The sequence below is a fragment of the Anoplophora glabripennis genome, unplaced genomic scaffold, assembly GCF_000390285.2.
Source record: "Anoplophora glabripennis isolate ALB-LARVAE unplaced genomic scaffold, Agla_2.0 scaffold641, whole genome shotgun sequence".
NCBI classification, from domain to species: domain Eukaryota; kingdom Metazoa; phylum Arthropoda; class Insecta; order Coleoptera; family Cerambycidae; genus Anoplophora; species Anoplophora glabripennis.
Window position 1 is genome coordinate 251037 of NW_019416746.1, and position 22913 is coordinate 273949.

The 22913-nt window shown below is 34.8% G+C and overlaps 1 protein-coding gene across 1 annotated transcript in view; it reads left to right on the forward strand.

Moving 5' to 3' along the window:
- Positions 1-99: 99 nt before the first annotated feature.
- LOC108912107 (vacuolar protein sorting-associated protein 13B) overlaps positions 100-22913 on the forward strand; it is a 30927-nt gene continuing 8113 nt past the window's right edge. Inside the window, exons 1-22 of the mRNA XM_023455385.1 lie at positions 100-244; positions 306-410; positions 467-644; positions 697-769; positions 821-1002; positions 1140-1350; positions 1408-1547; positions 1626-1792; positions 1845-2076; positions 4079-4313; positions 4367-4682; positions 7436-7919; positions 7978-8251; positions 8305-8486; positions 8541-8837; positions 8892-9765; positions 11907-12511; positions 12602-15859; positions 18948-19209; positions 19264-19471; positions 19525-19689; positions 19751-20112. Coding sequence (XP_023311153.1) covers positions 324-410; positions 467-644; positions 697-769; positions 821-1002; positions 1140-1350; positions 1408-1547; positions 1626-1792; positions 1845-2076; positions 4079-4313; positions 4367-4682; positions 7436-7919; positions 7978-8251; positions 8305-8486; positions 8541-8837; positions 8892-9765; positions 11907-12511; positions 12602-15859; positions 18948-19209; positions 19264-19471; positions 19525-19689; positions 19751-20112 — 8792 coding nt within the window. The 5' untranslated portion in view covers positions 100-244; positions 306-323. The remainder of the gene's footprint in view (positions 245-305; positions 411-466; positions 645-696; positions 770-820; positions 1003-1139; positions 1351-1407; positions 1548-1625; positions 1793-1844; positions 2077-4078; positions 4314-4366; positions 4683-7435; positions 7920-7977; positions 8252-8304; positions 8487-8540; positions 8838-8891; positions 9766-11906; positions 12512-12601; positions 15860-18947; positions 19210-19263; positions 19472-19524; positions 19690-19750; positions 20113-22913) is intronic.

A 22913-nucleotide genomic window follows, 5' to 3' on the forward strand; every position in this document is an offset into this window, starting at 1 on the left:
AGTCACCAACATAACAAACTGAATTAGAAAAAGTGGGGGTGGAGTGGGGAAATTTGACATGGGGGAATTTAGTTGGCAGTACTGAAATTAGACGTTTAAAAAATCAGATGTTTTTATCATTGAACATTTATAATTTTTATTGAACTAAATATGCCAACAATGCATGAAATTTTGATAAGCTTTATGTAAATTTATTTGCATTTAAAATAAACTGCAAATTTGTTAGCAGAAACATGTGCTGTCGGTGAGTAATATATTTTTAACCTTAATTTTTATTTACATCTTTTTTCATATTTCAACTTTAGATTGAAATAAATCCGGAGATGTTTAAATTGGAGTCTTATATAACCCCAATTCTACTAAGTTATGTAGACCGATACATAAACAACTTCAGACCTGAAGATTTTCAGGTAAGTACTTTGTTCATAAGGCAAGATATACATACAGACACACACTTTTATTGAAGGTTTCACTGTGGGGTGGAGATGCGTGTTTTCTTAATTTAGAACTAAATCTACAAGTTCTAGAACAAGAGTTGCAGTTGCCCTTTAGTTTTGTTTCGGGTAGTATCAGGGAACTTTTGATACATGTACCATGGACAAAGCTAGCATCAGAACCCATCGTCGTTACAATAAATACAATAGGTAAATACTACTACATTAATTGTTACAAAAATTACATGTATATTATTTGCAGAATGTATATTAAATTTAAAAGGAAAAGATTCTACCAGGAATGATGTAATCGTTCCAAAGAAAGCATTTCACGGGTAGGAAGGATATATGAAATTATTCTCAAATTTTATTGCAATGATTTTTAGCAAAGAAGTGGAGGCACCACCAGGTTATGTACAGTTACTAATAAATAAAATAGTGAACAATATAAGGATTTATTGTAATAATGTGATATTAAAATATGTAGAGGAAGATATAGTCCTATCGATGAATGTTAAACATTTAAAATTTGAGTCCGCTAATGAAAAATGGGAACCTGCATATATAGGTAAAACAAGAAACCATTTAAAACGATAAAACTTTCTTAAATATGGTAAAGTGATATGCATTTATTATTTATTAAATAACATGATTTTATTATAGATTCGAGGTATGTTAAAGTTTTTTTAGTGAACTAAATTTTAGATCTTTCCCCAGCGCAAGTCATATTACGAAAGGTGATAACAGTGAACGACTTGACATTGTGTCTTGACAAACGAAATGCCTCTGGTAAAATAGAAGTCTACCAAGAACCCATGCTCTATCGATGTTCTATGACCATGCATTTATTAAGAAACTACCACTCTGCCACCGCCAGTAAAGCCTCGACTACCAGATTAGACATTTTGTGCAACAAGTAAATTATCTTTGCATAAAAATTTGGTAAATTTGTAATTGTTTTAATATTTTTTAGTATGGAGTTCAGTATGACCGAACAGCAGATACCTATGCTTTTCCGTTTACTGATGCTCTTATATGCCCTTCAACAGAAACACCTGAAACCAGAAAAGGGCACGACAAGTGATAATGCCAATACACCGTCAGATGTGAGAGGTAAATTTGTATAAGCTTTGTGTTAATTCCGTTCCTGAATATTTGACTACAAGAAGAAATATATATATTTTTTAATAGAAGCCATGGAAAATCCAGAATCTTGGACTGGTTGGGCATGGTCTTATGTTTCTTCTGTTTTGCCGGCCCCTTGGGACGAAGAGTGGAATAACGAAGAATTCCAAGGCCAGTCAGGTCACACTTTGCATTTCGGATTCTATCTCGATAATCTATCGATCACTTTTAAAGTAAATTTTGTAAAAAAATTTGAGTAGATCTGTGTGACTGTTCTTTTTGCAGGTTTCGGAAATGAACTCGGAACGTGGTGGTTATTACGGTCATAAAAAAATACGATATAATCCAATGCTGACTTTGGAGCTTCAAGGAATCTATTGTGAGACCGTTATACACGGTATGAAGTGGTTGAATGCTACAGGAGGTGTTAGTCAAGCTCTGTTACTCCCCATTGGTCAGTGTAGTTGTTCTTTCTTGGAAGCAAATGAGGATTCTCCTGTTCCATATTTAAAACTAGGTTAGTTTTGCAATTTTTGTAAATATTGAGGTATTGCAGTTTAAGCTAATGAGATAAAATATTTTTTATTAGTATTACTTCACAGACGTAATAATTAAGTAGGTATAACTCATAATATAGCGAAAATAATAAACTTGAAATTATTTATAAGGCTTAAATTTCGGACGGCACGTTAAAGTTTTCTAAATAATGTAAATTTGTATCCTTGAGGTGACTCAACAATACAAATACAATGCAAATAATGATTGTCTCAAATTCAGTTGCCAAGAAAGCTGATTAACTCATATTTATTTAAAAAAAAATCGGTTCAATTGCAATAAGAAATAAACAAAAGCTACAAAATGCGGAGACAGTAATGTTCGGATGGAAGAGTTTGCTTTTGATTAAGTAATTCGTAACTCTTCTTTGGCCTTTATATTAGAGCAAATTCTCTTTAGCATGGTGCTGACTAAACATCACAACAAAAAATTTTCAAATCCTGTATTTGTTTTTTGAGATTAAGAATTGTCCTGTGGGGGTTGTTTCGCAAGGACTTTTTCTATGATATAATGTTTCAATAAAATTTAGGCCGGGATTTTTTAAAGATCAGTTCAAGACTTTAATATCATTGTCTCCAAACGTTTTTTTTTGTATTTTTGGTCATATTACTGAGGACTATCCTGCTGGTAAATGAAATTTCTGTCGCCAAATTGTGCTGATGCTGCGGGTAGTAAATTATTCTCCAATGTGTATCTTCATTGAAGATGCGCTTAATAAACTCTAGTCTTCCTGACTCCTTTGCCGACGTGCGTCCCCAGATCATGGCTCCTTGTGGAAATTTCACTGTATATTTTAAGCACTTTTTGTGTAAAGCTTCCCTCGATGTTCATATTATGCACTTAAAAAAATCCTCAGACACATCAAACTTAAACTCGTAGCTATCGATTTAGCCTAAGTTAAACACTTCTTCTGGAGTTCCATCAGCAATGCTTTTTCTTTTGCTTTGATGAAAACGAAATCCTTATTTAGCTTTCGACGTTAATAATTATTGCCTCTAAGGGTCCTTTCGCCAACAATTTTTTTCATCAATGTCCTTTTCACATATTTTGTACAATATTGTTGCGAAAACACTACAGACACTAACAGACATGAACTATAACAATGACATTTCTTATTTTCAGCATCTGTTTGGTTTTTGAGTCAAAAAATGCTGCTTCTGAACATTTAGTTGTCATCAAATTGAGCAAAATATTACTGTTTAGGATTTACAGATCAGAGCGTATTTAATTATGTGTAAAATAGTCATTGAAATGTTATTTAAAAGGGTTGCAAAATGAAGATGTTAATGTAAAATACGTTTATTCTAAGGTTGGCATTATTAATTGTTTTTGTCAAAATTATCGTATCTCCGAATATTTAGTTGTTAGGGCTCTTATAAATGCACCTTTTTTATGATTATTAGTCAAATTGTCATGGAAACTATGCAGGTCTAGAAACCAATTGCTTACAAGGTGATGCTAATTTGTGGACTTATTTTTCAGTTATAGGGATTTTTTTCACTAATACTTCAACTATTTTATTTTAAAATAATTGAAACTTCTAAATTTGATTCTTAATATAATAAATAATTAATAAGTAATTTAGGCAAAATAAAAAATGAGATAGACCTTTGTTTCTCCATGGATGCAGTAATACTCATCTCTTCCAGCTACAAATGTAAAACAGTTATATTTTAGCTTTCCCACTGTTAATTGTTAATTTTTTAAGCCTAATTAAAAAATGTTAAATTGAACAAAACATAATACTAAATGCCAAAACCTATACGTTATTTATTTCCAGTAGAAAATTTAGAACATTATTTTTTACTATTTTTACCATTTTAACTTTATTTTTTTTAGGTTTATTAGACAGTGGTATTAGAATAAAATGTATTCCAAATGTATCTCTATTAAAATATACTTCTTTTTTTTAATTCACTGTAAAATCTCATTGAAAGTTCATTTTAATTTTTATTAATTTAAAGGTTCTGTATCGAATTCCCATAAGACTGATTCTCTTTTTGATGCTGAGGCCGTAGAAAATAAGGGACAGAAGAGGCAGTATAATACTTCTTGGGATTACCACATGACGACAAACACCGAGTCTGTCTTACTTGAGAGAACGCCTGCGTTTTCCTTTGACTATGTGTATCAAATGGAAATTCCAAGTGACATGTCCAGTGAGATTCTAAGTGAACTAGGCAGCGATCATGAATATAGGTACCCGTCCCAAAAGCCTGTAAAACCATCTTGCATTAACAAATTTTTTTTAGCAATCTTTCCGAAACTGCCTGTATGCGAATCTGTTTCGGACCATTCACATTACGCCTCTGCTCAGGACTTTTTCATAGAATTAGCACATTGCAAGTGGCGGCCTCTTACTACGATTATCAATCTTACTTCACAGTGAAACCAGATTCATCTTTACAAGAGCTACTTCCTCCTTCGGAAGAAGACTTTGACGCTTTAAACGAATTCATACCCAGCAGGAGCACGAGAATCACTTTTTTCGCACCTACTATCGAACTGGAATTGATGGACCACCCTTACTTTCAGCCGACTAAGGGACAGCTGTTTCGCAAAAGGAAGGTAAGTGGTATTACTGTTTGAATTGAATAGTTTTTTTTTAATTTATTTTTTCGTTATCAGTATATTCAACTGTCCTATAAAATCGGTGGCAAATATTTCTCAGAATGAACAACATAAGATTATTACTTAATTCTGTACATCTTGGGTACTGTGCACAATTATCATTTCCCACTCTTAGAGAATAACATGTTTAGCAAGTTACTACGTTTTATAATCCAAGCATCAGTGTCGCACAAAATATTAAATATCGGTGTATATCGAGTGCTCCTGACAAAATTTATTTATTATCACAATACGTTAGACCCTAATACATATGTTTAGATCTTCAGAAGATAAAACATACATCTAGAATGACCTGTAACATTTTAAGGGAAATATGCATAGTTAGGAGTGTAATTCAAAAATAAGTTATAGGTTACAGATAGGGACTGGAAATACCTTTGATTTAAAAATATTAAGCAAGTTCCCAAATATCTATTTGTGGTAAATAAATAATATATGTTGATAATTCAGACTAATCTAGATAGACTGTCAACACTTTTAAAGAGTGAACAAATTGAGGTGCGAACACTCGATTGATAGAATATTTTTTGCAAATAGAATATTTTTAATACCTATTAACACCGATTTGATGAAAACTTTTTTGGAACCACTGGTGCATGCCTATTTGGAAATCATCCATAAGGATGTGCAGTTATGTCACAGTTTTCATCAGCATTTACATGTTACATATCCAGTAAGTCAAGGCCACTGTAGTATGTTTATTCATATTTATTAATACCCACCACGAGACACAAAAAAAATACATTTATAATAGCAATCTAAAATAATAAATAATTTCACTGAAACATTTGTACACTAATGATTTTCGCAATAAAATACACACATATCTGAAAAGAAAACTAAAGTAGAATTGATGATTACCTAAAATTATATTAGCAGTTTATCTATTAATTATCAAAAATGGAACAAAGAAGCTGGCAACACGCCATTTATGGCCTTAAATATTCACATACGTGAATATATATGTAATATGTAACTCGGGGACGATTCCAGAGGTTCCCAATAAGTTTTAAATATGTTTATTATTATTAATTTTAAATGCGGTTTGCAATATCGAAACGATTTTAATTTTTGAAATGGTTAATAATGCATTCTGTCTACGATTAAAAAGTCCTCTCCAAGTTTGAAAACACTATAATTTATATATACAGTGAAAATCAGTTATAATGACCTTCAAGGGACCATTTCTTTACAATTGTTATAACCGATAGACGTTTATTTAAAATTTTTATACAAAAAATGAAAAATTTACAATACATCATTTTCAGTGAATTGTTTTTGAATAGAGACTTTATTTCTATCCATCCAAATTGTTTAAATTGTAGTGCACATTCTTTTACTTGCTTGCATTAGTTTCACCGTTTTCTAGTCTCTATATTATATGTGATTTTTCTTCTTTATTAAAACTTTTCTCTCCCATATCGTGATAGAAAGTGGTAATTAATACATTTAATATAACTGTATGCATAGATAAGTCGTAATTTGTCCCAAACATGCTAACTGGTGTCAAAAGCATGGATGTCGGCGGGCGGAAGAGTGGTGCATTGGTTTTAAGGCCGTATATCACTATTGGTTGTTACAACCGACAGATTCTATGGTAAATGTATATAAAAACGCAACGCAATCCGAAATGTTGTTGTAAACGATGTCGTAGTAAACGATATTTTTAATATGGTATTTCTATAGGAATTAATCGGGACTTCCGTCGTTATATCCAATATTTCATATAAAGTGATGTCGTTATAACCAATTTTCACTGTATTTAAATTAATACAACTATTAATTACATTTTTAAAAGGAAAAAAATAACTCTTAAAGTACAGATGTCATCATGACTGAATTTTAAGTAACTCTTTGTCCCAAATTGTTTTTTTTTTCAGTTTTAGAAAAAATATCTTATTTTGAGATGAAAGAATATAGAAGACTTAAAGATGGCGTTTTATAGACAAGAAATTCCATTTTTAGTATGACAATGATAGACCCACCCCGGAAGTAATTAAACATAACGCTAAACTAGAGCCAACTTCTTTATAATTTTTCGTATTGAAAGATCAGGGAGAACATGTAAACATCAAAAAATCTACCTTTCCTATTTTATCTAACAAGTTTGTAAAGATATTCAATAATTGTGACTAATGTGTTAATAGTTTACTAAAAGCGTTCTGCTGGATGTGACTATGTTTATAGTACTGTACTCGGTTTTTTGTATGTTCAACAGGCTTGCAAAATTCAGCAAGCGTAAGATAGATATACGAAGTAAAAATATGCTTTTGTTTATTTTGAATGTATTTTCAATTGTCTTATACCCTGAAGAAAACATGTATAATTGGTACAGTGAAGAGATATTGTTTCTAACTCGTTTAGATTTTCTAAAATGCTGAACAAAAAATTGTGCATGTAGACGCCCCCTTAAATTGAATTAACTTAATGTCTGAAGTAAATTAAATAATAATAATAATAAATGTCTTTATTAATAATAATTCAGTACATCAGCGTAAATCTTACAGTTACAAATGGTACTATCTAGTCTTAAAACTGTTATTTTTTTATTTTGGAATATACAATGTAACCGCAGATAAATGCCATACATTTAATATGCAAATTAATCAAAAATGTATGTAGAATAGAAGATTTTTTTTATCTGTTTCGGGTACTTGAAAGTACCTATAACGATACATTTTTGCCTACAGAAAATGACTACACCCTCTCCATTCGCACAATCATCCTTAGACTTGCCGAAATTAACCATCGAATGCCAGTTTCTGGATATAACCATAGATAATCCCATGTACGTTAACCGTGTCGTTCACACAACATGTCAACTGCCAGATCCTCCACAAAAAATGTTCGACGCTTGCTTTTCTTGGCTGAATGTTAAAGTTGTCAGTCTCTGCAGTCGTCTGATACTCGGTCCAGAACGACATACAACTATTTTGACTCCGTCGAACCTCTCTTATTCTTGCAAGACAATCCTTAAACCGCTGTACTGGACGAATCCCGATATTCCCCATATAGAAATGATATTTGAATCGGAAAGTATCACTTTGAACGGGACAAATGCTAAAATGATGGTGATTGCTTATATAATTGGAAAGATGATTAAAATGGATTCGGAAGGGTGTTGGAAGATGATGAATAACACTTCGTTGCTACTGGATGCTACCAAAGATAGTGGTGAGTAGATACAATAATAAAGAAAATGTTGATGGAAGTGTTGAAACTTTCTGTGTAGGCCTTCCCTATATGGAGCTGTGTATAGAAGGAATAAAATTCAAAAAAGTGGTAACAAATGCAACAATTTCAATCGACGTGAGTCTGGGATCCGTAAAGGCGTTCATTTTTGAACCGGTAGATATAAAACTCACTTCAAACAAGGATAATGTACAGAATCATGGAAACAAGAGGGACTTTAGTAGTAATTTTGTTACTAGAGATATTCAGCAAGTTCTGTTCATTTCTGGACCAGAACCTAAACCTGCTGAAAAACGAAATGAAAAAAATGCTGGGTAAACATTTTTATTGAACTAATCATTTAAAATTACAATTATTATTTTTCTAGGCTTAATGAAAATTTACCACTCTTCACTGCCACTTTGCAGTACCCTCTATCCCCAGATTTACAAAAACATCCACCCATAGTGTTATTTAACTTACAAGAAATTCGAATATGCATTGATCCTCTTCTCTGTCGTTGGTTGCTATATAAACCGAAACAAATAAGTTCTCTCAGTGACACTCTAGGTAAGTTTAGTTTTAATCACATCCAGTATATTTTTTATAATCGCCCATTTTTAGATGCAACAATGCACAAGACGAAAAGCATTTCCGAAGCTAGCGGTAGCATTGCGGAAACTCCAAGACGTATGAGTAGCCAGATAGAATCCGTACACAGTAGCTCTGACAGGGAACCAATCCAATTGCCCCGAAAAATTGAACTCCCGAATAAAGAAGATAGTGTAGATATGCAAGAAAGGATTTACAACATTTTGAAAACCTGGTTCGACGTTTGGAAAGGAATGCTCCTCTACGGTGACATTTCTCAGTGCACGATTTATTTTCCTTTGAAGTCCCTGTCTGCGGTCGGATCACAAGGTAATTATTGACACAATTTCTTCGTCTTTAATGTAAACCACATATTATTGATAGGTATTCAAGAAGCAGTGGAAGAAGCGGTGAACAAGGATCACCCTCCCGACATAATGGTCATAACGTTACCGTTTGCAAATGTACGCAGCGCGCAAAGGCAAAACATTTCAAAATACCTCAAATTGCTACCAGTAACGCTACCAGAAAGTATATGGTCACCGGAAAAATCTAGCTTTCCCTGGACAATGTCAATATCTGAGCTCAGTTGTTACACTATCCAGTACGGAAATAAATTGATTTTTTTAAAACCCGTTTCTCTGAGTGCTACCGTTGGCTTGTCAACGCGTCCTACTAAAGTTGATGAGAAAGAAAGTGCAGAAGCCCCAATCGGCAGTCCGAGTACTAGTATGAAAACGGATATAGGATACCTAGGGATTTGTGTGCACATAGACATGACACCCATCGTAATATCAACTTCCGAAATTCAGGTGTACCTCTTTGCAAGTATTTTATATGGTCTCATGGAAGTGGCTACTAATTTACTGCCAGAAAAACCAAAACCGGTACCTAAAACTCCCGATGTAATTCCACCTATTATAACCAAAGGCAGTTCGACTTTATCACCTACGATATTAAGGGAAAATACAATGGATTCGGAAAGCGAAAAAACACCACCAATAAATAACGTCACGCAGGAGAACATCGACAATGAAAGTGTAAAGCTAACTGCTTGGATACAGTGGACTATAACTCGATTCACAATTGAGCTACTATCAAGCGAATATTTGAAGTCTGAGGTTGAACTAGAGTCCTTGCAGCCTAGATTGAAATTAGTCATGGACGCTGAAGACATCGTTAGTTCGCTGGATTTTCAAAGCGTTTATTTAAAGATTAAGAGCAAAATTGGATCCATGTCCATACTACATTTTAAGAGGTAAGTTGTTACTAGCTAAATTACCAAGTACTCAACATTTATACACAATGTCGCACTAACATCAGCAATAATGTTACATGTTTAAGAGACTAAAACAACAAATTATGCAAAGAATTAAACAAAAATTAATTTTTAAAGAAAATAAATTTCTCTTTTACTTAATTCGTCATATCTTTAGCCATAATATATAATTTAAAGATGTGTAATACACAATCACGTGTATAGTAATACACGTCCTAAAGTGCAAGTACATACTCTTTACTTTTTAAAATAACTTCTAACAATTTTATGGAATACATTTACTATCAATAAACAGGATGATTCACAACTTATCCAAAAAATTTGGGAATTTATGCGTCATGAAAGATGGAATCAATATCGTAAAATAAAATTTTTGTAAAATCCTTATAGTTTCCGAGAAAAAAATTATTGAAGTTGTAGTATTTTCAACCTTTATATCGCTGGCCTACTGTAGTCTTAGCATCATTCGCCCACATGGCCCCAAGCGATTACGAATACTAAAATCTGATTGTAGTATTATCGTTGTTGCGATAGTGTTTACATTAGTTTTTCAAGTGTTTAATATGTCTTACGTGTATAGCAACTCAGAGTTGATGGATATTGTTTTAATTTGGTGAAGCAAGACAACATTTGTGTTATGGTGAAGCAAGACATTTGTGTTAATTTGTAGAAACTGTGTATAAGACAAATCCTAATGTGTTACACGTTGGTGGACAAAATTTTGAAAAGTTGTAACATCAGGTATGTCAAATTAACAGGGCCGTTTTTCTGACTAGGCCTCATAGGCCCAGGCCTATGGGCCTGAAGTGATCTCGTCTATATAATACAAAAATGTTTATTGAAAATAGAATATACTATCTATATACCATTTTGACCTGGGCCTGTCTAAAACCGGCACTGCAAATTATTCTATTAATTAAAACCACAAATTAATTTTATTCATTTATAATAACAATAGTGGCCAAAGCAGTTGAATTTGCTGATATAAAATAGGTGTTATAAAATTTTATTTATTTCTTTCCTTGGGAGAGAAATTCTTTCAATTTTTTGTCCGTTCACTTTTTATTACACTTTGCCTCCATGCCGGTTGCCAACTGCATGCTTTGCCTTACGTGAGGTCAGGTTTTACAGTGGACCAGTTTCCAGTACCGTGCAGAAGTGTGTTTTTAAATCATTTTCGAATTGCTCTTTTTGATTTTTTTTTACTAAATTGTATTTGTAAAGAGTACCCTGTACTTTCAAAATTTTTTTTGGATATGTTCTGAATCACCTTATACTGTTCCTTAAAATTATGTAAATAACAAATCCCAATAATCCTCTTAACACACACTGTCATCACACACAACAATATACATATAAAAAATTACTTAAAATCGTATTTTACGATTAACTTTCTATGAAAGTCATATTTATATGAGGGCTAGAGCATTAAAATTATGTAGGTCGTTCACCTTAACAAATCCCAATAATCCTCTTAACACACACTGTCATCACACACAACAATATACATATAAAAAATTACTTAAAATCGTATTTTACAATTAACTTTCTATGAAAGTCATATTTATATGAGGGCTAGAGCATTAAAATTATGTAGGTCGTTCACCTTAAGTAGGTCAATGTCAGAGGTCATTGACACTTAATTAATATTTAAATTAATCATGCAAAAAATTTAAATTTTTTTAAAACATTTATTATCGTTATCGTTTACAAATAAATACTTCACCATAACACAAATGTTATCTTGATTCATCATAAATTAAAAAGATACCATCAACTCCCGAGTTGCTATATGTACTGCTATACCAAGTAAGCCATTTTTGACACTTGGAAAACTAATGTAAACACTATCGCCACAATGATAATACAAGACAACAGTTTAAGTCAAGTTCGAAAATTAAATTATGAGTCAATTATTCACTATTGCTTCTAAAAAATTGATGCCTACTTAAAATTATTGAATTACTATTTGAACTAATTTTTGTCTTTACAATTAAAGGCTATGTAAGGATGTGGTAATGTAGGTAGTAATGGATAATTGGATTTGTCACACTATTACTTTAAGCATCATACTACAGCAATCTTAAAACATCAAAAAAATGTATATTTTGTTTCTTCAGAACGACTCCCAATTCCAAGTGGAAACCCGGACCTTTCGCAGGCATCGTCATGAGACTACGGGAAGACATCACAACAGGCCAACGGCATGAGGATAACGGTTTCATAAGTTTGACTATAACGAGAGCCAGCTGTCGACATACCCACACATTATGGGGCGCTGTGCAGAAAAGGAACAAGGATAAGAAAAGTGTTACCGTTAACCAGCAACTTTTATCTCAGTCTCGATATATAACGGAAATTGTCATAAATGTTCAGCCAATAGATTTCGTCATATCGCTTCACACTTTAAGAAGTTTTTATCTAGTACTGGTACCTCTACTTCAGATACCTTTAGATGAAGATAATGCTCCAAAAAATGTCACTTCTAATACTGTCACTAGTTTAAACAATCAAGCTTTGCCGTTGGCATATTTGGATTGCCAGGATATTCGAATAGTTATGCCGTCTGTTGAGTTAGGAGGAAGTGGCGCATTGCACGATGTCATTATATTTCAGGTACAGAAGATTTGTTTGAGTCCCACAGCGGTAAATCCAATTTGTAGGACTCCTCTAAGGCCTGACATTTACGAGCAAGCAGCTCACGCCAGAATTTTACATATTCCAGGTTAGTTGGTCATAAAATCCCACTTCTGAAAATGTCATCCCATTTCTCTTTGTTGATAATAATTGTACTTACGTGTTCATTTTTCTACAGGAAGTGAGGTAGAAGACAGACAGTACCAGCTAGACTTAAATGGGATGATAATCTGTACGGGCATTTGGAAAGATTTAGATTTGGTGTTCACACCCTCTAGAGGTTTGTCTAATCTTCGTGGCTTGAGTGAAAATCCTGCTTTGGAATGGAACAATCTAGAACAAGGCCAACCAAATATGGCGCCAACTTTGAATTTGTGGCATGTTACTGAGAAATTTGACATTTCCATTATCGCAGCTCCTGCTATGGTCTACAAAGACACAACGATAATATGCGGACATTCTCTCGAGGTTAATTTTGTAACAGATATCTTTGTAAATTTATCCTTGCAGCAAATTAAACTGTTATCTGCTCTGTTGAGTGAATTTGTGTTATTAGTAGAGCCAATGATTGCAGACGAAGGCTTAATGAAGAGGCCAAAACTTCAATTTCCGTACTCCCTCGATGCTATTCAATATAAAATAGAGGAGGAAATAGAAACTTCAGTAAACATTGATATCTTGCGTGATTCGGGTATAGACATGTCTGATATGAAAAGTGTGTTTTCGTCGAAAGTTCAAGGCACCGTCACAACAGTTAAAACCATTATAGAAAGTGAGAAACAACCTGTCTTTCCGAGACCACCTAATCCTTTACCTCAAGCTTATTCTGCGGTGCCGATAGAGGCCCTGTTCACTGCTGGCAAGATTGCTTTAGCTCTTTATGAGACTGATATGACCAGGACGGTTTCCTCTAGACATAAAGGAAAGAAGAAAAAACCTAAAATAAAGATAGATGAAGATTTAGGTTATGAAGCAGAGGAAGAGAGTGTCGACGATAAATCTGAAAAAACATATATTCCGTTAGTTTACGTATATATTAACCAACCAAATGCTTTTTTGTCGAAACAGCAAATAGGAAGAAGAATGCAAATTTCTTGTTTTGACCTGAACCTAAAATTGAACGGTCCAGAATATATGCCCATCGGGCACGTCCCTACCGAAGACGATTTCTCCATAAGCCTTCTAGAAACAAGGTCAGGAATTCCACATCCTAACACTGGCATATTACCTGCATTTTTCACGATGAAATATTCCAAGGGAATAGGCAAAAATGCTACTTTAGATATGGACATATCCAAACCAACGAAGATTTTATGCTCTACCTCTAAATGGAATTATCTGTTAACAGTAAAAGATAAAGTGCTGGACACTTTTAGAGGCAACCAAAGAAACCTTGTGGTTATTTCAAAAAATATCACCAAAGCTGCAACTCCAGTTGAAATTCCATCATATACAAGAACAAAAATTGGAGATACATACAGCAAATTTCAAGAAATCAAAGATTTATTGTGCGGTACGAACTCTGTCAATGTTAGATTTAACCAGATGATATTCTCAATTAGATCAGACACAGGACACGAAGTCAATCTGGGAATAGAAAAACTCAAAAGTCATCTAACGTTGTCAAGTCGTCCAGAAAAATTAACCAGCACTCTAAAATTGGAATCTATAACATTGTCGGTAATAAACGATGAGTTTAAAAAAGTCCTTTTAAACCCTTGGACGTTATCGTTTGAATTCTGCCTGTTTTGGGAATCTTGGCAGAGCCTCGACAGCAATCCTCAGATTCAAGTCACAGCTGAAAGCGATTGTATCGTGTTGGATGTCAGTCCGGAACAAATCAAGTGTGTCGAGATCGTCGTGAAAGACATCACCGAGTTTGTTTCCAATCTACCTTTAAAAGAAAAAACTGATGAGGATTTAACGTTTGAAATCCTAAGACCGAAACCTTTGGAAAAGGATCAGCACTATAAAGACGATTTGAGAGCAGGCGCCTTTCAATTCATCGACTCTAATTCTGACAATGCAGACGAACTGCCTCTTCCTTATCAGGTCATGTTCTGGAACAGGGGTCTGTCTGCTATGGCCTGGCGCTACCCTCAACCAAGGGCTTTGACTAAAGTAAGGGTGTTTCCGGTGCCGTACAAGATGACACTCGGCTTTCAAGAGGATTTGTTGGTTCTGTGCCACTTGGAGTATTGGTCCGAGTGCAGGAATTGTTACTTGCCATTCACCCAGTTTTACCTATCGGAAAGCGAAGTGTGCCACTTAACTCTACCAGAAAACTCGCCTCAGCCTGTCGTTGCGTCAACTTGGCGAGTTGTGATAACCATGGTTGCCGATAAGGAGGATATGCCAGACAGCACCTTGATATCTCCCAGAGCTTTGGCTGCTTGCATGAGGATTGATTCGTATTTCAACAAAACTCTCATCCCAAATATCACGGCGGCCTTATATGTGACTAAAATAGACGTTTCGTTGTACAGCCACTTTAATAAACACTCGAAATGGAAACTTCCTAACTATCTAAAAAATTATACCTCCGATCTCCAGTTTCCCGAGTCTCAAAAGTTCCTGACTTTAACTTGGGACAATTTAACTGCGTATTTCTCCAGTTGGGAATTTGAAGTCATCTCCATGGAGCTAAACACTGTTACGAAATGTTCTGTATTGGATTACTCATTCCTAACCGAACAACCCTTGATAGAACCGTTCATGTCCAAGTTAGAGATCAACTTAGCAAACAACTTACACTGCAAATTTATTTCAAGGCCAATAGTTGTGAAATTTGATCCAAGTATAGCGCACACTTTGGCGGTGAGCAGCCAGCAGTGGGAACAAACCTACAAAACTAACGAAATGGGAGAACAAGATTTCATAATAATGACACGATATATTATTTGTAACAATACAAATATAAACATCCGTTTTGGACAAACCGGAACGGACGAAGACATCCTCTTACCACCGAACCACTTCAATATGTATACTTGGAGGTCTCAGAGGAGGAAGCTGATGCTCAAGGTGGCTTTGGAAGAAAACAATTGGATTTGGTCAAAGTCATTTGTTATTTTCGAGGACGGCATGCAAACCATCAAGTTTAACTCTGAAAAGAATCTCGTTATGTTGGTTTCCATCAAATCGCTTTCTGCCACTCAGAAACAGGTCACTATATCCGGGCAACTTACCGTCACCAATATGTTGGTGGAGCATTTCGAATTGAAGGTTATGGAAGCTGTCAATGGTAACAGAGAAGCAGAGTTTAAAAATAGTCCAACGTACATCATTCCTGGGAAGTCTTCCACGCTTTCAATTTTCACTAACAACAAGAAAACTTATATCATGAGGTTAAGGTTTTATGGTTTGGAATCGGCTTGGACTGGCGATATACCGTTGCGGGAACATGCAACAGGGTCCCAACCGTGGCTGGTCAAAGGTAATTTTAGAAGTAATTTAGTGTAGATGGTGTTTTTAAGAAAATGTAATAGATGGCACAATTTGTTAGACAAGGTCTGAATTATATGCATTTACGTACTATTAGGGTTACCAGATGAAAGCTTGTCCACCCAGGACTTTAAGAAAATCCGGGCAAAATCCTGCCATAATTTTTTTAGCAAAGTAACAACTTTCAGATTATCTATTGATTAATGATTATTACACAGGCACACAAAAAAAATGTCTAGTCCCAGAGGGTAGACCCCCCCCCCTTCCCCTCCATTTTTGGGGTCGCTGAAACCGAATATAACCATACAAAAAAATTTAATTTGCCTTTTCCCCATTACCACCCCCATACACTCCCTTCTGGGAGTTGAAATGTCAATTCTCATACAAAGTCAAGTAGGGTGTATATTCCTATGTTTTCTGGGCCACTAAGAACGAAGAAGACTACCAAAAATGAATAAGACCCCGTCTTTACCCCCATAGCGTCATTTTACCACCACCCCATACACCCCTTTATGGGGGTTGAAGTGTCAATTTTCGTACAAAGTTGAGAGGGTTGTGTATGCCTACGTTTTCTGGCTGCTGAAAACAAAAAAGACTACCGAAAATGAATCCAACCCCCTCATCAACCCTCAACACCCTTTTTCATACAAAGTCAAGTGGGGTGTGATTCGGGGTAACTTTTGAGACGAGTCCCCTAGTCTCTCATAGTTCAGGGTCTTTTTCAACCGTAAGACCCCTCGCCTTTCCGAAATCGGAGTACTTTTTCAACTTTCCAAGGGGTGTTCGTGTGAAAACCTACCAGTTCATGAGAAATAAGAGGGTTCACACGTTGAACAATCGTGAGGGGTGAGGGAACTTATGGCTGAAAAACCACCCTGATTCGTGAGAGGCGAGGAGATTTACAGTTGAAAAAGTACTCCAATTTCGGAAAGGCGAGGGGACTTATGGTTGAAGAAGTACCCTGAACTATGAGAGACGAGGGGACTCGTATCAAAATCATACCCCACTTGACTTTGTATGAAAATTGCCATTCCAACCCTCATAAGGGTGTGTATGTGGGTGGCAAAGGGTGCTGAGGGTTGACGAGGGAGTTGGATTCATTTTCGGCAACCCACTCGACTTTTTGTATGAAAATTGATACTTCAATTGTATGTGTATGGGGGTGGTAAAGTGACGTAGGGGGTAACGAGGGGGTCTTATTCATTCCTGGTAGTCTTCTTCGTTCTTAGTGGCCCAGAAAACATACGAATACTCACACTACTCGACTTTGTACTCCCAGAAGGGGGTGTATGGGGGTGGTAACGGGGAAATGGCTAGTTAATTTTTTTTTATGATCATATTCGGTTTCAGTGGCTCCAAAAACGGAGGGTTAGCGGGTCTACGCTCTGGGTCTTGACATTTTTTTTTTTGTACCTGTGTTATACAACTGAATCACTTTACAGGTACTTTTCGCTGCTTTGTATTTTATTTAAAAGAGTTAAATTTTCTGGCAAAAGCACAAAATCGTAAAACTGAACAGCTCATACTTTTTAACACCTTTCTTTTTAACCTTTCACAGAAAATAATAGCAGCCTATTTCTTTCCCCAAAATCTGCTGCCTAGGCCTACTGCTGCCTCGCATGCCAGATTAGGCAAGCGATTGACACACTGATGCCGCGCGGCCTAGAGCGCTGGTACTTTTCGAACGAAACAGAAGAAGCGCAAAATCGCTGCTTGCCACTCAAACAGTTAAATAACTACATTTTTTAAAACTAGTTTATTATTTTGTATTTTGCATTATTTGATGTTTATAAAGGCAACTACTTTAAAATCCGGACATTTGTGAAAAATCCGCCCGGACCCACCCGGACGTAATAAAAACCCAAACATGTCTGAATCAATCTGAACGTCTGGTAACTCTACGTACTATAGTTGATTTGGCGGCCCAAATTAAAATATGAGCTTGTGCACAAGTTCAATTAATATACTTTTTAAGGTTATCTGTGTATCTGTGTTCTTTGAAAATGTATGTTTCTCCAAAACTTTTTTTTGGCAAGGATATTTTTTATTAATCATGACTGAAGAGAATTTTATTTCACCTTCATGGATATATACAGGGTGTATCTAAATAACACTGAAAAAATGTAAAGGGGCGATTCTCTGATGAAAATTAATAGGAGTCTTTGGTATAAATTTAAAAAACCCTGAAAAGTTACGCCCCTCCAAAAATTTCGAAAACAAATTGTTTTTCTTTTTTATCTTCCATGTATATCAAGCTAAAGAAATCATACTTGGTGAACAGGATCTGTCAAAAAAACTACTTTTTGAAATTTTTTCAACACTGAAGTATTTTTGTAAGGGGTTGAAAGTTGAAATAATCAACCTCTATGACATTGTTCTTATAATTTTTTTCGATAAAAAATATGTTTAAAAAGCCCCATTCATTTACTAAGTTTTTTCAAAAAGTTAAGGATTTATGAGAAAAAAGTAACTGTATTGCAATGCATTTTTAAAAAGATAAGCTATTTACCGCCAGTGAATTTTGCCGAAAATGGCAATGTTATTTAGATACACCCTGTAGAACATTTTATTACACCCATGTAACCATACATGAAACTGGAAACGGAAATATCCTACATTTCATATTTTAAATATAGTTGTTGGGACCTTCGAATAAATATTGCTTTCTTTAGAATGTGTAATAAAATAAAGTGATATTTGTCTATTCTTCTTTTGTCCAAGTTAATGTCATACATCAGGTGGATTGATATCATGTAGTTCATCTACACTAAAACTCACGAACTAAACACAATGCTTTAAAAAAATGGTAACAAGTACTTTTTATTTATTTGTATTTAGTAACGTATGCCTATCCACATACCAATATTTATTAAAATTTGGTAAATCATCCAAGAAATATTAATTTTTTAAAAACACTAAATAATTTTTTAATGTTCAGCACTACGTCCATATTGACATCAAAAAAATAAAGTGACTTTAAAATAATATATCGCAAAGTCATACAAAAACAGTCGTGTTTTTACAAAATTATTTTTCATTGTAATTTCCCTCCCTGTCTATTAAAATATATTCCTTCTCAGTTCCTCTTCAAGAGAGGGGCCAATTTCTCAGCATATGGTGCCGCATAGTGATCCAGGAAATTCAGAGGGTGAAACGGACACTTGCCGTGCTCTGGCCACTGTTCACAGTAAAATCAAATCTTCCGATGAATGCTCAGGTGCACATCGAAACTCCTACTCTTAACGTAAGACTCGATGCCATAGTGAAAGGCAAAGGAGAGCTACAGCAGCTCTATTGTCCTGGTACTATTGACCATTCCCACCAGTTAACTTTTAAACTAGAGTAAGGGTTTTGTTGTGAAAGTAGTTGGCATTATTAACTGCTAATTTTTTACAGCAAATCGAATTCCTTGGCAAATCCCTATGTTCCGCTCAATTACAGCCTCGTAAACCATCAGAAATTCTTTAAGAAATCAGAAAAGCAAGACATAGATGAGATATTGAGTGTTCTGAGTAAATTTAGTGAATCAAAGTGGCCATATTTTGGGGACGAGTTGGATAATATCGATTGGGTTGTTGAAGATCAACCGTTGACTCATGTTCAAGTAGGGTATGGCGGTTATTTATTATAATACAATCATAATTTATGTGTTTTTAGGTTCGTTACCAAAACGCATGCTTACACTCATGTTCTTTACTGGTGGAATTAATTCCGTGGTGCCTCATGGTTAATACTTTAGGTACTCCGATTGCTATAATGTTTAGCAGTACCGAGTTGTGTCGTTTACAGCATCATGGCATTGTAGCACCTCCAAAACTAGAGGTAGAAAAATTGTTCTCTAAATAAAATTTAAGACTATAATTGTTATTTTATTTTTTTGTAGGAAAACTTCAATCTCGCCGTATACATCGGTGGTTCCTGGTACTTTTCTGGGCCACTACAATTGGCCAAATCCGATTGGAGTCAGACTTTTTATATGCCAAAGTTCACAGGAACTATACCATTGGAAGGGTCTATAAAAACGACCATAAAAGGTGACACTCACATCTGTACAGTGGCTTTGAGCAGTTCCGTCGCTAATGAAATAAGATTGTTGAGGGTGTCGTCCACCCATGTGGTTTCCAATCACATGACCATGCAGATGCAGGTTATTTGCTTTGCAGTGCCCGAAGGTGATAAATTGTATGAAATCCCGAGAAATATCGAGCAATATAGTTTCACGGTTGCCCCACACCTTCACAAAAGGTATGCTATTAACTAAGTAAACCCTTGATTGATCATTTTAGCACAAGAGATTGTTTATTATTTATTATAATTACCCAATTAAAGGAGATATAGTACGTCAAATCCAATTTTTTTTGTTCATCGTGTACATCGGATGTTTAATAAAAGTCACAAGTACATGACAATTCAAAAAGATCACCACAAAACTTTTAAAAAATTGTAAAAGAAAACTTCAATTTTGACACTCAACATGAAACAGTGGCACCATAGGCCAGTCAAATTGTCGAAAATACCTCGTTTTTTTGCCAAAATTTAATTCAGTAAACGAAGACACGTAACAGTAAGGAAAAATTCCGTATAATGGAATGAACTACTTTACCCCAGCTGAATGTTTGGACTTCATTTTCAAAATGGTTGCTGGCTAACTGAGTTCATTACGTAGAATTGTAATATTCGAGTTGCCAGTTATTTCATTTAATTTTATTTTACTTGAATGAATGTGGAGAAAATTAATAAGACAACCTTCTTGGACTTAGTATAATTTATTCTCTCTTTTACCTTTCACAGTTGAACCGTGTCCTACATTAAAATATTGTCAATTCAGCAATTAACACTTTAAGTTTAAAACACTAAAGCTACTCTTACACTACAGAATTGACAAATACAACAGTCGCATCACAGTCATTCTCCCTCCACCATACGTATCAACGTGTTGAGCGGAGCAAGCATTTTACGGGGTCCAACAAAATTAAGTTTACTGTAAAAAGGGGGGTCAATCATTGCAGACTATTTTTTATTTCGTGAAAAAATGTCAGCTTTCAAATGGCAATAATACCATTCCGATTAAATTTCACTATAAAAAAAGATTTACATTTTTCTACCCGAAAAAGAAGTCAAGGTTTTAGTAGATTTTTTGCACATTTCCAGTTATTTTGCTATACGCGCACTATTTATACCGGAAAGTACAACTCCAGGGTTCGTAGCGGTCTGGAAGAAAAAGTATTCAACTATAACCTGTGTAAATTTCAGACCTTAATATTAATAAATGAGGTCGTAGCAATTTTTTGAAAAAAAATTTCTCACCACCTGTTGGTCACGGAACATTTTTTTTAATTTGTGAAAAAATATCAGCTTTCAAATGGCAATAATGCCATTCTGATTAAATTTCAATGATAAAAAAGAGATCTATATTTTACGACCCAAAAAAAGAAGCCAAAGTTTCGGTAGATTGCATATTTGCAATTATTTTGCAATACGCGCACAATTTACACAGGACAGTACTATTCCAGGCTTCGTAGTAGCCTGGAAAACCGGGAATACCGAGAATAATCAGGGAATTTTAAAAATGTCATGAAAGTCAGGGAATTTGATGCTTGCAACTGGAAATTTTGTGAAAGCCGGGTTCTTCAAAAGAGAAAACTATTTATGGTCTTGAAACCTTTATAAGAGGTTCTTTGGGTAAAAAAAAAAAGATTATGGAATCGAGTATAGAAAAAGTCTAATGCATAAACACCAATTAGTCAGTAAAAATGAACAAATGACCTGGATTTTTTTTTATAAGTCTGAAAAAGTCAGGAAATTCTATATTACTTTTGAACTATGAACCCTGAACTCTTAGAGAAAATTTTAAGCCCAAAATGGATCACGTAAGTGCTTTAATGTATGATTTATTGCAATTTGAAAAAAATGTCTTCAAAAAACTAAATTTTTGCAAAAACTATAAAATATTTTGCAATTTTATGAAAACGCACTTATTCTTCTTGCCAAGGACAACATATTCTGAGTTTCATAAAAAAAATTTTTTTCGTTTTAAACATAAATGCGATTTTTAGCCATTTTTTTGCAATAATTAATAAATTTGTTTATAATTTGACATCGGGCTGGGCTCAAATTTTTGTTATAAAAAATTAAACTGTTGTCTAAAACGTTTTTTTCTAAAATGTTTTTTTTTTAATGGAAAAAGCTGTTTCAGCTTTGGTAAGTAGTTCATTGAATTTTACGGAATTTTTCCTAATTTTTACGTGTCTTTGTTTACTGAACTAAATTTTGGCACGTACAAATCTAATTCGATTGGACTACCAATAAAATGCTCAGATAAGTCAAAGGCTGATGTTTACCCACCAACATTACATTTGAAGGCCATTAGGATCCCATTCTTTCGATGCTCTCAGATTTGACAAATTACGCATTTATTAGTATTAATTACATTTATTTCTCTTATTGTGGTATTACAATACTTTAAGCAATAAATTAACTCTTTGAGGCACCTTAGGCCGATCGCAAATACAGCCACGTGTGGTCGCCACAAGTGGCTAGAAGCAACTACTAGTATTCACTACAGATAGCCGCCACGTGCGGCTAATTTTTTAACTAGTGGCCGCCACTTTTCATGATTTTTTTTCTGATCTGTTGGAGTATAGGTCAGACCGCATATCCCAAATAGCAGGACGATTTTCAATTTCGGATATAAATACATCTTCGTCTGTATTGTTCACCATTTCCGTGCTCGTAATTTCAGAAAATGTACCACGGTGGCGATAGACTGTGGACGCTGTGGACTGTGTTTGCGCCGAAAGAAGAGTGGCTCTCGTCGGCTACAAGCAGCGAGGTACGACTTCTGCCACAGCGTGTGGCTCGATCGAGCCACTGCCAACAGTGTGTTTGCGCTGAACCTATTTAAACTATATACAAAATACAGTCTGCAGCGTCTAGCAGCCACCAGTGGCGACCACACGTGGCTGTGTTTGCAATCGGCCTTAGATCTGACAGTATTGACTGCGTTGCTCTCTAGCCAAGGAAAGCCTAACTTGCAAAACTGTGGG